The 17,167-nt window shown below is 42.1% G+C and overlaps 1 protein-coding gene across 3 annotated transcripts in view; it reads left to right on the forward strand.

Annotated features, from left to right (window-relative positions):
* Positions 1–17,167, forward strand: part of HLF (HLF transcription factor, PAR bZIP family member) — a 35,227-nt gene extending 18,060 nt beyond the window's left edge. Inside the window, exons 3-4 of one of the 3 annotated variants that reach the window (XM_008494463.2) lie at positions 9,801–10,021; positions 13,010–17,167. In XM_008494463.2, coding sequence (XP_008492685.1) covers positions 9,801–10,021; positions 13,010–13,225 — 437 coding nt within the window. In that variant the 3' untranslated portion in view covers positions 13,226–17,167. Of the gene's footprint in view, positions 1–9,800; positions 10,022–10,359; positions 10,452–13,006 lie in introns of those variants that run through there. The other 2 variants (XM_030461657.1, XM_030461658.1) reach the window with 2 other exon arrangements.

The raw sequence follows: 17,167 nt of genomic DNA on the forward strand, positions 1-17,167 counted from the left end.
AAACTTTGCAGTCCTCACAGGTATCCTGTATAGAGAAAGGGATGCCCACCAGTGTAAACCAGAAGCCAGACCAGTCAGATTTTTTTCTGTGGAAATATGCTTTCAGTAAAGCACTGTTGTAACTCTTAATATAGACTGGAAGTAATGTAAAGACTGAAGGTATCCTGCCTCTCAAATAGACCTGAAATAGTGATGTTTCACCCCAGTGATACATAGCCTGTGAAAGTTAGGAAAACACGTTGGGTTTGGTCAGAATGATGCTGAGCTGGGTGGCTGAGTGCAGTGCAGCCCACAGAGGGCCTCGTTCTCGGGTGGGCAGAGACTTCTACAAAATTTCATGTATTCAAAGGGGGCGGGAGGGTCACAATTAAATGTTTCAATGCCAACACATTGTTTGAAAGTTATTTGTCTAAATTTTGACATTTGTAGCTATGGTTACTGGAAAAAAAATATGGTATTAAAAATACAGTTTTTCCAAGTAAGGCTGCTGCTGGCTTACTACTAATGATTTCTGTGAAGAGTCCCCTGTGCTTCTGACTCTTATGTCTAGAAGTAAATTTATAAGACAATGTTTTGCCCAGTGTTGTAATTTCTTTTAATCAGACTTGCTTTTTGAAGTTCCTGGGTTTGTCTGTGCCTTAAGAATAATCCTGTCATGGCCAACCTCACCTAAAAAAGAGAGTTAATCTTCCATAAGATTACAAGGGTTGGACTCGATGATCTCTGAGGTCCCTTCCAACCCAGCCAATTCTATGATTCTATGATGTACCACAAAAACCTCTATTCCTGTTCAGTGGCTGTAAAGAAGGAGTTACGGACACACGGATAAGGTCTGCGTGCAACAGTCTGGAATCCTCCTGGAGAATTCTCCAGCAATTCTCCTGGAATTTTTCCTTAGCAGCCATTATGTGTTCCCTTCCTCCTCTGACCCATTTTTCAGACTGCCCAAGACTGATGCGTTTATATACTTGGTAAATGAAGATAAATGTATCAGTAGAGAAAAAGATACAATCACACATCATTGGGCTTTTTTTGTGTGTGCTCATTGGGAATAAAACTTGTATGTAAAAGCAAATTAGACTTCTGCAGCTACTGGGCTGTAACAAAACAAGTTTTGAGGTTTTGCTGATTTGTTTGGTTTTTTGTTGTTTTCTTTTCCCAAAACATGTCCTAATTTAAGTCAGAAAAAAGAAAATATACTAAGACTGACTTAGAAGGTTTTGGGAATAGTGTGCCCTCATTCTGGCATCTCTGCTTCTTCAAATGGGATTATTTTCTATTTACAAATCATTCTCTGTAAGTTGTCATTTTAGTTTGTCACATACTTTGTTTTAGTGAACAGAGACTGTAAAAAGTAACAATAAAAAGTGAATTCAACAGAGAGTTCAGATTTGAGTGTCCAGAACAGATCAAAGGGAAGGCAAGATTTGCAAGTTCTGTAACTCTGCCCAGTGACCCCTTTTTCTTAAGGGATATATTCAGAGCACAGCTGATATCATCTGTTTTCTGTCTCACAGCCTTGCCATTATCTACTGATAGGGAGTTGGAGGAAATGTACCTGGTTCACATGGCCTTTCCATGCCATCTGAAATCTGGCTGTGTTTTGGTAACACACCCCAGCAAGATGGGCTTGGGTACCAGGACTGGGTGACAGCTCCATGAGTCACAGGTGGCACATGCTGTCAGGATTACACGAGGGCTTTTTGCAAGACCTGTTTACTGACTGAGGGTGTGCTGTCCTGCATGTTCATCAGCCAAATAAATGGAACTATGTGAGAGGAACTCACTTGATCTGCAGTCTTGCAGAGCACATGGCATGAACACTTCTCGAGGACAAGTGTTGCCTTTGTTCTGAGCTGTATTCCATATGAAAGCAGATTTATCAATGCCATATGAGGCTGTTCTCTAAAGTTGGGCCTTTATTTAAAATTTACTGTTGGGGATTAGTTTAATGAAGCTGGAAATGTAGTTGACCAAAGGAAGAAAAATGGATCTTTTTGTCTCCAGAACAAACAATTCTGAAGTTTCTTTGGAACCTTCCCTTTAAGGGAAGAAGGAAGAATTCTACTTTTTGAGGAGCCTTATGATATGTGAATTACTAATAAAAATATACACAGCCATGCCAGATGATGTCATGAACCTTCAATGAAACAGAAATATCATCATATTGATATGAAATGTGAACCTCAGCCAAGTGTAAATCAGAAATATCTGTTTGAATGTTCTTCCCTGCAGTTTCTCTTCAGGCCCTGTCCCCACTGAGTGCCATTTTTGTAAGGAAAGTTGCACCCTACAAAAAATCAGAAAGGCATTTAAGAGGGCTGTGAATTCCATGCTTTTCAAGAGTTTGAAAATCCCTGTGCAGTGTCCTAGAAACAAGATCAAACCCTGAGTTCCTGTGTGTAGCACTTCAGCAAGGGAAATGTTCAGAGCAGGAATAATTACTTTCAGGCAGCTTGCAGGGGCTATTCAGGGGGAAAGGGAGGTTTGATTTCCTGGTAGCTTTTAGAAATGGGGCCTCAGTGAGCCAAGTGCTGCCTTCACACAGGTTACACATGGGGTAAGGTTTTCAGAATATGGATCTTCTGGAACAGCAGAGCCTTAAGTCTTCTAGACATAGTGGAAAGTTTTACCTGGTGGTGCTTCATTTTCATTTATTTGTTGCTTTTGAAGGGCAAAATGTTACAGGCACAGCTTGTTGCATGCACTCTATGCTAACTATATTACAAAGTCAAACCCTCAAAGGAGTCCAAACATTTGACCAGAGGCCACATGTACAGCTTCAGATAGCTTCAGTTTCCCTGTCTGCTTGGAGATGCAGACTTTAATTACATTATATCCTCTTTTTTCCCTTTCCCCTTTTGTATGCAGAGGTCAGACCAGCTCTGGGTTGAGTCAAGGCTGTATCAGGAAGGAAGCAGTTATCTGTAGGATCTTGGATCCTGACCTCATTTACTGCAGATTTGAGAGGATGCGAGGAACGTCAGGAGGAGAAGAGAAAATCTGGCAGGAAGGACAGAAGGATTTCGTCTTGAGAGACTGTGTCTTGACATGAAGTTTCAGCAGAATTCTGAGTGAATCACTTGATTATGTGAGCTTGTCACACTGTCTGCTTCCCTTTTTGTGAGGAGCCCAGTTGGATACCTTGGGTGACCCTCCCTTGCATCGGTTACAGCCCCCAACCTGCAACAGTGAGATTTGGAATGCAGATGGTGCCTATAATGTCAGCTTATCTGTGAGGCTGGCTGCTTACTTTAGTTTTGAAAAATCTGTGCTTCTGTCCTTCACCTGCAAGAGGAAGCACTGCCCCTTCTTTCATATACGTCTTGGGGGAAAAAAAATTGTTTCTCTGAAGCACACAGATGCAGTAGTTATCAGTGCTGGAGGAAACTCTGGGAAGTTGATAATTGTATCTTGACAGGAGCTTGGAATCATTTGTGGCAAATAATATGTGGGTCCATTTAGATAAATCAAAATGGATAAAATGAGTAGCTCCTGAATGAGGAAAGAATCTGTGAAAAAGAGTATGGGATCAAAACTTTAAAGATTGTTGCTACCACACCTGTGCTTCTTAAAACAGCCCTTACATTTAATTTTAAAAACAAGGTAAAAACAAGACCTGGATTTTCCAGTGGGCCACTGCTACTACAGGCACGTTGGAAATGTGTAGGAATGGACCTGGCAGCATCCCACAGAATCCTGTGCTTGGGCTGAGGAGAGGAGGACAACATAAGTCTTGCTGCAAGGAGCTGAAGAGGGACAGGGTGTTTTTTCCAGTGCACTTACTGTTGGGTGATGGCAGAGGATCTGTGAGACTCAGGAGTCTGGAGTTTGTACCATCAGCACAGGAACTCTCCTGCCCTGTTCCTTCAAGGATGCTCATCTACTGACCTCATTCATCCCAGCCTTTACAGAAGCAGCCTTCCTCTTCCAGGATTTTCCCCTGTCCTCTGACTCCCAGTTTCATTCATTGTTTCTTTCCTCACCTTCTTGCCCCCTTCTCAGTTTTAAGTCCTCACCACTTATTTGAAATTGCCCCTTTCTCACCCAGCCTTAGGAAATGGGCAATAGATTATAGGAGAGGGAAATTCCACTGATCTAGGATCTTCTCTCTATTCCAGTGCACAGGCAGCTAGCACAGTTCAGTGGAAAGTTTGCCAGAAAAATTTAACAGGTTCAAAACAAAGTTGTTGTTTTTTTCCTTCTGAACTCTTTTCTGGAAACTCTAGGACCATTTTGGCAGAAATCTAATTGGCACATGTAAATCCAAACAGAGTGGTTGCAGTCTGGCAAGAGGTCTGAGGAACTGAAGACAGCATCCTCTAATGGGAAGTGTCAGACAATCTCAGTAGGGCTACCAGGCCTGCCTGTAATAATACTGTAGGGGCCCAGAGCAGGAGGCACACAGTGCTGAGGGGAAATAACAATTTTTTTTATCATGAAATACATGAGATTTGTAAACAATACTGATGTCTCGAAAGAGTACACATTTTAAAAACACTTTAATGTGCTTGTCTTTTAGTGTATGTTAGCATTGAGTAGGTTGTGGTTGCATTAGAGCAAGATCCTTATTTCCAAAGGAAGAATTTGCATTCACCCCATGTTCAACAGCATCAAGTTTGTGTAAGATAAAGAATAGAACAATGTCTGTGCCAGGTTGTAGCACTGGTCAAAATACACTCATCTCCTGTTGCTTCAGAAGAAAAGAAAGCTCCTCTAGTAACAGCTTACATAAATAACACCAGGCATGAAGTGTCTTCCTCACCCCCAGGCACAGAGGGGTTGGTTTGGTCCTGCCTCATGCAGGCTGGAAGCTCATACAGTGTGGTTCATCATTCCCTTGTGTGTTGGTGTAGCTTATGGTTTTATTATCTATGTAATTGTTCCAGTTTCTGGAAGACACTAAAGTACAAATAGTAGGGAAATTAGATGATGTTTATAATACTGCAACTGGGGAACTATAATCAGACAAGAAACTGTCCTTAAGAATACTCCTTTACTGCCTGAGGGCGTTTTTGCCTGTCCTGATTCCTGCACTGCCTTGTGTTCTGCATTGAGAGAAGGTTTCCTAGAGGCTGAAGGGGTTAATGCAGAAAGAGATGATGGGTTAGTCTAGGGCAGGCTGTGATTTGGACTTGGAGAACTATCCCAAATAGCTGGTCAGCTGCCAAGCAGAGAGATGATGTGGAAAACATTGTCAGAGCAGTGGGGTTCTCTGGCGCAGCTCTGGGTGAGGAGTATCTGTCAGTTTAAACTCAGTACTATATAGTCTGACTGACATACCCAAAGTGCCTTTAGCTTATAAGGAAAAATTATTAAAAAGCATGTATTTTATCTCTGAACTGCTAACAAATTGAATGAAAAACTCCTCTTTCCCTCCAACAACTGTAAAAAATAGGGGAAAATATTTTTATTAGAACATTTCCACTCCCTTTTCTTTTCTTGTTGCTATTCTCCAGCCAGCTGTTGAGCTGATGAAAAGCATGGAAGGGGCTGCAAGAAAGGAGATTTTCTAAAAATCCAGGTATATTTTTATGGGAGTTGAATAAGTCAAGACTGAGTTGCACACAGTTCCCTGGGGTTCTCTTGCAATACAGATCAGTCTGTCAATCAGTAGTGCAGCTGAAGAGATTATTTGTGTCTTGACTCTCCTGGGCACAGCTGGGAGGTGGGATCTTTTGAAAGGGAGAAATTAAGAGTCAGGATACAGTAATTGAGCTCCCTGTGATACCAGATCAGCATTTTGGTTTTGTAGGTATATAAAAATGCTACTTTACTTTTGAGTTGTGAATTTTAATTCTTGCAAGCACTTAAAAGCTGCTGCTTTTCTTTCTTTTTTCTTTTTTTTTTTTTTTTTTTTTTTTTTACCAGCTGTTAGGTGACCCAGATGACACAAGTGATTGGCCTCAGTCCATTTCTCTTTGAACAAGGAACCACACTGAAAATATTGCCAGGCTCTTGGACTTCCTCACTGGCAGTCTGCTGGGAGGAGGACTGGAAGGTTTAGAACAGCCAACTTTCTTTCAAGTCCTTCTTTCTGGAAAATTTTCCACTATTGCTAACATTTTCCAGAACAACACCAAGAGCATGAGTGAAGGCAAGATCTTGGGGCAACCGTAACTGGTGGGGTTGTCCAAACCTGCCAATTCTTTTGCCAGAAGACACCTGGAGCTGTGTCTGTCCTGGCATCCTTGGTGTTGCTTGAGTGGAGCTCTACAGTTGGGAAAGCCTCCAGACAAAAGGCCAGTGTTGACATAGTTGTGGTCTCTCCAGACCATGTTTGAGGCACATCACTAGGGTGGTATGAGGGGAAGTTTCCATTAACCATTGTTCCCAGCTTCCATCCACCACCATGAAGCTCTGCAGCTGGATTTCCAAAAGAGCTTAATGCTCAAGAGCTCTCATTTCAGCAACTTAAATAGAGGGGCCAAGTTCTTTCCAAAACACTTGGCAACTGCCAGCCACCATTGAGAACAAAGCTAAGCACATTAAACAGTCCAACTACTTCACTGCTGTGAAAATTTGCTGTTGTGAGTGCAGAGTGTTTAAGTAATACAGAGCCTGGCAATGAAGGCATCTGGCTCCTGATGCTGAGCAGTGAGGTGCTTCACCTTTGCTCAGCCCAGGTGGCTGGTGCTGTAGGCTTCTTCCTTGGCTGATTCTTTGTGCATCACAGCCTCTGACCAGTTCCTTCTCTGGATGTTGTGACAGCTGTGAAGCTTGCTGATGTGAGGATTAGTTGGCTGCTGGGCACATGACGTTCAGATTGCTGTGCTTATTTGACCTACCTCTGATTGCAAGGAATTTAGTGCATAAAAATAACACCCTGAACAAATTCGGCAGAAGGATGTGCAGCTGAAGTGCCATGCACACACAGGGAGAGGACCTTGCAGAGCAATGTAACATGAGGCCATGTACTGTACTCCTGCAATAACAGCAGTGGCAAGTCCAGTGCAGCCCACTCTGTCATCTTGGGTTACAACGAGTTCCAGCACCACATCGATGTGGTGGCCATTAGCCAGTACACTAACAAAGACAGGTTCCTGGCTTGTAGTATTGGCAAAACTTGTTAGAATAAATAAAAAGATACCAAGTGCCAGGAGTTGCCTAACATAAAACTCTGGACAAGGAAACACTGGGTTTTATGCCTTATTAACTCTGTTGTTCTGAGTGGAGTTCTTATCATTTACAGGAGTGTGAGGGAACAAAGCCTGTGCAGGCTGAGAGGAGTGGATTAAGGGTTGGACTTGATGATCTCAGAGGTCCTTTCCAACCTGGATGATTCTGTGATTCTGTGTGCATGCAGTGGGGGTGTTGGAATATCTTACAAGAGCAAGAATCTTCAGGTTCCCAGGTGGTGATGTTCAGTTGTGTGCATGATTCATTTGGGCTTTACATTAGTGAACAGCATTCACCTTGAATTAACTTCATGTTGGCACCTTGGACATCTTGTTTGATGAAGGAGCAGATCTTTAGTACTGAGAGTGTTTTAAACCAGGGGAAGTGAAATGCATGCATATAGGGAACGAGGTAGGATCTTGAGTGCTGTAAGTTCTTCTCTTCCAGATCACCTTAGGGATGTGTTGCTCTTTCCTTTGTTTTGCTGTTGCATCACCAGATGAGATGCCTCAATTTCCTGTATTTCAGAAGAGCATTTTTGCCCTTTCCATTTTCAGAGGGATACTGTAAAATTTCTGGAGGCAAACGAGTGCAAAGCTCATGTGGTTGTGTAATATGGCACACTATAGATAAATGATGATATGTAAACTGATACTGTGTATCTAGGACTTCAGCAGTATTTAAATACAGGCTCATTTGTTTAGGGCAATTAGAAAGCTGGGATAGGTTTCACAATCCACTTGTCTTTTAGAAAGAAGCATTCAGGGCTGGTCTTCCTTCATTTCTGTGTCCTACACCATTTGTAAGATTTTTATGTGCATCTGCCTATAAATTTGTCTGCATAAGAAAAAAAAAAACAAACCATGGGACTGCCGTGCTACAAGTGTACTCACATCAGAGGCAGCTTTCCTGCATGTAATCCTTTCAATAAACCTGTTTTGTCAGGCCGTGTATCTGAAATGAGATTAACCATCCCTTCCGAGCTGCCGGATGCCCTTTGGGCTGCTTTGAAACCCTCCCTGGCCCGGCTCTTCCCACCGCCCCTCGACACGGGTGGCAGGAGACACGCGGGGACCTCGCAGCATCCTGCGGGGACCAACTGGAACCCTCCAGGACCGGGGAGGCTCAGTCCCCTCCCCTTCCCTGGACCGGACCGGACCGGCCTGTCCCCTCGATCCATTGCGGCAGCACCACGGCCCTTGGTGCGGGGCGAGAGGGCCCGAGCAGCAGAGGAATCGCTCTGCTATTGGTGATCCTTCCCTCCAGCTCGCCCTCCTGTAGCTGCACATAAATATATATATTTTTTAATAACTTTGATCCTCCTCTTCTCCTCTCCCAGGCCCTCAGTAGCCGTTCCTGGAAGCTGATTTTATCAGTGCTATTTTAAACCAGGAGCTGCAGAAGGCGACTCCTCAGTCGGCAATGTGATTCCCTCCCCTGCAGCTCCGATATTGTTGCTGCAATCTTTTAGATTAAAATAAGAACTGCATTGTTAACAGCGGCCTTGGTTTGGAATTAGAAATGACATTTAATGTTTACCATTTTACACCCTAAATATTGCAGATGCAGGCACGAATAAGGAAATCTTACACGGTCACAGGATGTTTGTGTAGTTATTATGAAAGCCTCTGTATCTCTGAAGGCAAAGTGAATGAGCTAATCTCCAGAATTATAAAAGAATCTCTGCTTCAATCAGAAGTCTTCCTCTCTCTGAAGTCTGTGAGGCTTGTACTTCTGAGGCATGTGAAAACTTCTGAAAATTCTGCCCCTGGGGATAGTCCATGTTTAGGCAGCTGACTTGAGGATCCTATTTTTGGAACTTTTGGCTGAGATTTTAAATTGGATTTTTAGTGGGAATGGTGCCTAAATCAGTGGTATAGGACCTTGAGGACAGTAAGTTATAAAAAGAAAAAATGGGGGAAAACAAAATTCTTTTCTGGGCATGGGCTCCTTTTTATTAAATTTTATATAATGTAAAAGAGCAAATGTAGCATGGATAAGTGCTCTTTCCTTTTTGCAGGGCATCTTTAAGTAGTCATTGTAGCCTTTTGTGTTGCTCGTTCCCTTCACTGTCTTTTAGACTATTACCAGTAGGATTTCATAGAAAATAGCAGTGTCCTTAGTGGAGTGCTTTAGCATAGCTTGAAAATATGTTTTCATGAGATACTGTCCTATTGCAAGTACTGTACATTGTCTGATTAAACCATATGAGGGTACTGAACGTACCCTCCAAGGTACGTTTCTACATACATGTAGAAAACCATGTATGAGAAACCTAGGAAGAATGCTGGTGTTGTGAGTAAATTAGAGCTAAATGGCAGTGTTAATGATTTATTCCAAAGATTGTGTTCCTATTGAAGTGGCACAGGTTGGAGCAGCATCTCTTCTCCCTGCAGTCCCGTGCACCTCAGTGTTGGATTTGGTCATCTTCAGTGGGCATCTGAGATTAGCAGCCAGAATTAGGAACCAATTCTGAGCATAAGGGAATGAGTGTGTCTGGATCTCAACGTGCACCCTACAAAATGGACAATCTGAGTTTAGCAAGAACAGATAACAAATTTACAGTGAAAGTTTAAAGAATTATTGCTTGTAAAGTATTCAGCATTCTTCTAAAGTTCATGTTCAGTGATGTTATTTACATTTTCTTCTAACATAGCTGAGTTTATCCTTTATTTCTGTAGGTCAGATCTTGCCAGCAAACCGAAACACACCGAGCCCCATTGATCCTGAGACTATCCAAGTTCCTGTTGGCTATGAACCTGACCCTGCAGATCTGGCTCTTTCCAGCATTCCTGGCCAGGAGATGTTTGACCCTCGGAAGCGTAAATTCTCTGAAGAAGAGCTGAAACCACAGCCAATGATTAAGAAAGCTCGTAAAGTCTTCATCCCAGATGACCTGAAGGTAATTTGGAACTGGTGGTGAGGGTGTTGGTGCAGACTCCATGGCATTTACTCTCTGAGGTTGAAGTTTGGAGCATGAATCTGTTTTCTCATGTAAGATACACATGCCAAGCTAAATATGGCTGTTGTAGGATAAAACTGTATTGATTCTGAATACGACTGAGGGGAGGAGGTCCCTTATTGGTTACACAACAGTTGAAATTCATGAGATCAATATTCATTTCCTTTGTATGCCAGAAACGTCCTGTGTGCCCTTGCACAAGCTTACTTTGTCCTATATTTCCCACTTATGAAACAGTCTGATGATGTTTCCTTTTCCTTCATCCTCTGTCTCACCAGCATAGATTGGGAATTCTTCACAGGAGAATCTGTCTCTTCCAGGGTCCATGGATGACAGAATGAAGTATGTTGTGTTTTGTTTCAAAGATGCTTTAGCAATGTGTTTAATAATGAAGGGAAACACTATAGTAAACACTACTAGGCTAGGATAAAGAATCTAAACTAGTTGTAGGAGAAGCAAACAAAATTATTCTGCTAAGAAGTGTACTTTAACACAATATTCAAAATATATTACAATAGTAAGGGACTGCTTAAAAGGAAAAAGCACCCTTGTCTGTGCCTCTCACTGCTTCTGAGATGTGAAGAGTGCAGAGCATGAGGAGAGGGTCAAATTGATCAACTGATCCACCTTACCAATCAACTGTGAGGTTTGTTGTTACTTGCAAAATTCTGCTCCCAGTATGTGATTTCCAAAAGGATTTTTTTTAGTCAGAGGTAGTCAGTGCAGAATTTCTTCTACTGTTGTCAGTGCCCCCTAAGACACAGACTTGAAAGCCTGTTGGAGTCAGTGGGAATCCCTGGCTGTGCTTGTGAAGAGCCTGGGATGCCACGTGTTTATACCAGATTGATAGCATTAGCAAGAGAAGCTGATGCTATTTGCTATTTTTATCCCTAAGGATACTCCTGAGCAAGTTAAAGTCCAGAAATCTCATTCCAGCAGTGCTCAGGTGGCTCAGTGTTGCTGTCACTGCCTGCAGGATCCTCAGCTTTTGTCCAGCAAGGTTTCTCTGCTCCACATCATGTCTCACATGGGGAAAGTTACCACTGTGTTCAGTACAGAAATGGCAGTGTGAGGAGAATGGACTCTGCTCCTCAGTGCCATTTGTCACCTTGTGATACCTCCTAGGTCAAGGAAAGCTTTTGCCAAAGATGCCCTAGAGCTGGTCCATGCCAGAGATGGGAACAGCAGAGTCCTGCAGGCAGTAGGGAGGAATAGAGCTTTTGAGCCTCGGACTGAGCTAAAAGTTCAGGGTCTCTCATTTCCCTGAGGTAATCACATCAGTTGCCCTTGACTCATTTCAGAGTGCTTGACCCAAGTGCTGCTTCTGCCCTGGCATGTGGAATGGCTGTTGAGTTCTGGGGGAGGGTAAGCAGATTAGACCAGTCAATCGTCTCTGTGTTGCATGTGATTTTGAAATGCCAGCCTTACCTCTTTCAGGCCTGGATTAAGGGATTTGCCATAGCAATTTGTTAAAATAAAGATGGATGAAGCCTAGGTGGCACACTAATAAATTGCTTAAAGCTGATTTTTATGGAGTGGAATGAGATGGGAAATTATAAACAAGATTTGGGTCATAGCTTTTTGCTGCATGCTTGTTTTTAAGAGGATTTTTGTGGGGTCCTATCTAAGTACTGGTAAGGAGCAGTTTGGAGATGTGCGGGTTCCAAATCTCCATTGTTGCACACTTCATTAAGGTAAACTATATAAAGCAGCTGCAGAGAACACGTAGCAGTCATTTTGCTCTTGGTTTGCTTTTCTACAAGCAGTGGGAGAGGATGCAGAGCAGCAGTGTGGGGCCTGGCACCTCGTGCTGAAGGGCAGAGGAGTTGTGGGGTCTGTTCAGTGCAGTGGAGGAGCAGGTGGCTCCTGGTGGAAATGGAGCTGTGCTGCCATGCTTGGGGGAACAAGAGAGCCCCACAAACACGTGCAAACTTATAAAAATGGAGAGATGACTCTGGGAGGGGAAGTTTGAGCTGTAGGGCTTGACCAGGCAGTTTGAGGGTTGAATGGCTGCATCACTCTTGTTCCACAGGGAACTGAATGTCACTTTTTGTGAGAGATTCTGTCTACTTTGCATTTACTGAGTTGTTCCACAGTTCTACAACTTAATTATGTTCCCAAGCAATGCTGAAGCTCCCATTTCACTGAAGGCCACCTCATTTGGAGAGTGAAAAAATCAGGTGAAACTACACCAGAGTGACTTTAGAGCTATTGATGCATCAATGCAATGAAGTGATCTCCTAGAGGCAAGTGTTTGGGGATGACACTTGGGGAGTGCGTTAGCTTATGAAACTTCAGAGGTGAGTGGACCTATTTCTGGCAAATGGATTTTTTTCCCCCAGTCAAAGCCTCTTGTGCTAATCGCTCTGCGGGTGGTGCCAAGGAATCCCATCCCTGGGGTTTGCTGCTCTAGGGTGCAAACAGAAACTCTTCAGGGCTCTGTAGAGAAAGAGCTTTGAACACAGAAAAGAGCTGACTGATAGAATGGGTGATGCCAAGGAAGAGTGTGACCCAGGTGTTGACTGGTGAGGAGGAGCAGGACTGTCCCAGAGGTGATGGGCACAGCTCCAGCAGGGACCGAGTCACCACATGGGAAGGCAGCCGAGCAGCTCATCATGGATGTGAGGTGAATGGCACCATTGGAATGGTGCTGCGATTTTCCCTGGAGGAATTCACAGTCAAGAAGATGAGGGAGTTAGCATAAACACGTAGGCAGAAACACAGGCTGACATCTGTGCTCCCTGGGTGGATTAAACCATGGAAATCTCTAACTTTTTCCCCATCCAGGGCTCGCCGGGCCAGGCAAGCGGCACGCGTGGAGTTGAGTCCTCCCCAGCCCGCAGTCTGTGGCTCACAGCACATCCTGGTGGCCGCCGAGCGTGCTGAAATCTAACACCTTGTTTGTTTCTGTCTGTGTTCAATGAGCAGGATGACAAATACTGGGCAAGGCGTAGAAAGAACAACATGGCTGCCAAGCGCTCCCGGGACGCGCGGCGGCTGAAGGAAAACCAGATCGCCATCCGTGCATCCTTCCTGGAGAAGGAGAACTCGGCTCTGCGCCAGGAGGTGGCTGACCTGAGGAAGGAGCTGGGCAAGTGCAAGAACGTCCTGGCCAAGTACGAAGCTCGACACGGCCCCCTGTAAATCCAAGTCAAGGGGGGGAACGGGGTTTGGTTTTTGTTGTTTTTCTTTTTTCTTCTTTTTTTTTCTTTCTTTTTTTGTCTCGTTTCGTTTTTCGTTGCGGGTTGGCATTTGACTAGATGGACAATGTGTTTCCTGTTTGATAGCACCACACCCAAACCAACCTTTTCTGTCTTCAGCACTTTACCAGAAGCAGAAACAAAACTGACTTACAGGTTTTTTTGTGTGCGTGTAGCTGCGTGTGTGTGTGTGCACGTGCGTTCACATGTGTGTCTGTGCTTCTGTGTGTGTGTGCATCTGAGCACTTCCCATTTTTATGAAGCCCTCTTCAAAGGGTGCCACATTTTTACCTGGACTGTTGAGAACCGCCATAGTAAGCTTTTTATTATATTTCCTCAGTGCTGCTTCAGAGTAGGATTTTTTTTTTTATGTTATTGTAACCAGTTCCATCCTCCTGATTTACTTGGAAAGATCCCAGTATAAATTATATTAAAAAAAAAAAAAGAAAAAAAAAAAGAAAAAAAGGAAAATGAAAAAAAAAAAGTAGATCTCATTTTTTTCGAGAGTAACAAGCTATTGTTTAAGTATGTCTAATCAGAGAAGTTAACATGCTAATAAAGTGCACAAATAATAATTTAGTGCTACACTGCAGAAATATTAATTTATAGATCGCTTTTGTTGTATTTTTAAGTTTTGGTGATAATTGTCTTCAGATTTTAAAAGTGCTGTTAGACTGAGTTAGCTGTACTCATTATAGATCCCATGATGGCTTCTCTGTAGCTATTAAGGTTCCTTTTCTCTCCACAGACCCCAGGTAGGTAGCAGTACTCTTGGTAGAGCACAGAGTGTGTATCTTGCACTGTCTGTACCTGAAGCAATAATCCTGTTGTACGCTAGCGCATGCAGCCCGGATGTTCCCAGTGGATGTAGGATGGTTTCCCTACCCAACAGGAGTTTTAGTGTCTTTAACAAAAAAGTTTAAAATAGAAGCCACGCTACCATGAGCATGCTCATTGTATCCCTGCCACAGGGAGCGCATGTATAAGCAGCAGGATAATTACTGAAACGAGGACAAAATTCACAGTATCAAACCAGATCCGACGTCGCAATCAGAGGGGCTTTTCTCTTTTCAGTAAGTTATGCATTTCTTCAAGTTCCATTTTGTGATTGAAATTTAAATAAATACCTAAATTCAGTTGGGTTTTTTTTTTCCATGTTGTGTAATATATTTTTTGTGGATTATATCTTGCTGTTCTAAAAAAAAAAAAAAATCACTTTTATTCAGTTAGAAGAGGTCACCAGTTTGCAAAGCCCATATTTCCTAGTGATTGTTGTTTTGAGTGTGACATGAACTGATGGTTCTGAACTTTATTGTTTTAAACTCTGTTTGCTTTTGAACACATATGTTGTAATATAAAGTGGACTTCTGAAAAATGAATGTAAGAGACACTGGTGTATTTCAGGAGGGGATGGTGTTGTCATATACTGTGGTTAATCCAATCAATCTAAGTGTTTACTATAGACCAAAAGAATAGATATTATAAAATGTATAAAGTTTATACAGAATAATAGTAATATGTTCATTTTGTACAGTATTTTTCAAGTACAAATACTGACAATGTATTTTGAAAGACATATATATATAGCAAAAAGAAAAAGCTATTCCATGTTCAAAATATATAGCAAAGATATATATTCTCCATTACTGTACAGAGAGGAAATGCTTAGGGGTTTGTTGGATGTTGGTTTTTTAAAAAAATCTTTAATATTTTAAGCCTACCACTGGCATGTTCTGTGCTTTAAATTAAATTTTTATGGAAGTAATATGGCTTCCCATGATGTTGCATATTACTGAAAAAGAGAGACTTTGCTATTGAGAAACACAAAAAGAAACTGTTCAGTAGCAACAAAGCACAACATGGATTTTAGTCAGCTCTTGATTGGACAATATAATATTTTGTAAAGGCAGAAAAATAATATATAACAAAAATACTCGGTCATTTCTAATCTGCTGCTGCTGCTAGAATCTGTCTCCAGCTGAATTGCTGAATTATTATTTTTTTTTTATAAATAGCTCTGTTCATGTATACACGTGTACGTACTGCATACAGTTATTGATGTGAGGAAAATATGGTGCTACATGTCTTGCTCACAGCTTTCTCAGTGTTTCAACATTATTTTCAAATAAGTTCATTCCACTAAATCATTATTCATGCTTCAGGAGATTGTTACAAAGGACTCAGCATTTTGTGCAGCATTAAAACAACCCTCACATCAATGGGTATTTTTCCCAGTATTTTTCCTCAAACAAACCATATTCCGAGTGTCCCTGAACATGCAGTACTTGCCTGTGGACCATTTATTCAGAAAGCTGAATTTCCCTGTGCTACAGCAAGGTTTAAAGCACAGGGAAGTTATTTTCCAAAGGTCAGGAGAAGCCACTGGTGGAGAAAGCAGCCTGACAGTGTTGGGCACAAGCCAGCCTGCCTATGGCCACTAGGAAATAAGCTGCTCACCCTTTTCCTTTGGGCTCATTCAGCTGCTGCTGCACCTACGCTGTCAGCAGCAAGGCAGCAAATTGCAAGAACTTTGTAATTGCCCTCAGGAGGAGAATTCTTGGGGTGACACCTGGGGAGCAGGAGCTCAGGTGGTGCTTACCCAGCTACAGCCATTGCCGGGCTGTGTTGTGACCACAGAACTGTCTTAAAAATGTAAAAGGCAGCTTGGAAAAAAAAAATAATTCTTTTGGACAGGGAAAGGTTGGGAGATGGTCATTTTTGTAGGCTGGATATCACAGATTTATTGGTGGCCACAGAAGAGCACAGAGGTTCCCAGCAGCTGCCCCAAGGCAGCTCAGCTGCCTCCTGGCCCCATCCCGCTGGGTGGGAGGGCAGAGGGCAAAGGTTCAGCCTGGGGCATCTTTAGGATGAGGGGTTTGGAGGAGCCTGTGGGAAACACCACATAACCTCCTCTGGAAAGCACAACCTGAAAAAAAAGAAAAAAACCAAAAAAGGTAAAATAATGTGTGGGCTAAATAGGTCCTGTAGCCAGGCTGTCTCCTCTAAGTGACAATAAAAAATAAATCTATGAAAGTTTTAGCTCATTTGAAGTTCCCAAGGACAGCTTAGCTGGGCTCATTACACCTCTGGTGGCTTTGTTGCTCACAAAAAGAGCTTGTAGGTATATGAAATTATAATTTTATAAAAATAGAAATATAAGTATTTGCATAATAATTAATAGTATGTCTAAATAATCCACTGACCTTTATTAAACCATAAGCATTGGTAAAATGCTTGTCTTTTTTTGTTTTTAATGAAACTTAGAAGTGATTTTTTTTTCTTTTTAAAAAAGAATGCCCTCTAAAAATAAACTGAATTTGAGATGTATTTGAGCACCTTGGGGCTCTCCATGAGAAAGCCCATAGCAGAGGGGAATAATTTTTTTTTCTTTTTTTTGAGTGGTGCTCAAGTCACTAAACCTGGCACCATGGAGATAAAGTTCTGACTTGAATCCACAAAAGCAAGAAATTCAAAATGCAAGGAAGGCTTCTGAGGAATCAACTGCAGGTGGGATGAGGTCAGTTGTGCTCAAGGACCCCCCTAACATTTGAATATCTTTCCTCTGTGGATTTGTAATAATTCCAATTACTGCTTTAAAACTATTTTTGCAAGTAATTTACACTAGATGAGCAGTTTAATTTTATTTTTTTGACTTTTTTTATGGGGAAAAACAATGTATTAAAACTTACAAGTGATCAACCATCGTATTTCTGGCAACACCACAAGACAGCATCTGTTAACATACAAGTTAAACAAATGAGATCAAATTAACTGTATGACATGAAATGGAATGCATCCTGTATGCTGTTCAGCCCAAATATTATTTTTTTTTTTGTTGGTCTGTTATTCTTAATGTTTAATAAACTTTGAAATTTTTCTTCTCTCA

Source organism: Calypte anna, chromosome 18 (genome assembly GCF_003957555.1).
Source record: "Calypte anna isolate BGI_N300 chromosome 18, bCalAnn1_v1.p, whole genome shotgun sequence".
In the NCBI taxonomy this organism is placed as follows: domain Eukaryota; kingdom Metazoa; phylum Chordata; class Aves; order Apodiformes; family Trochilidae; genus Calypte; species Calypte anna.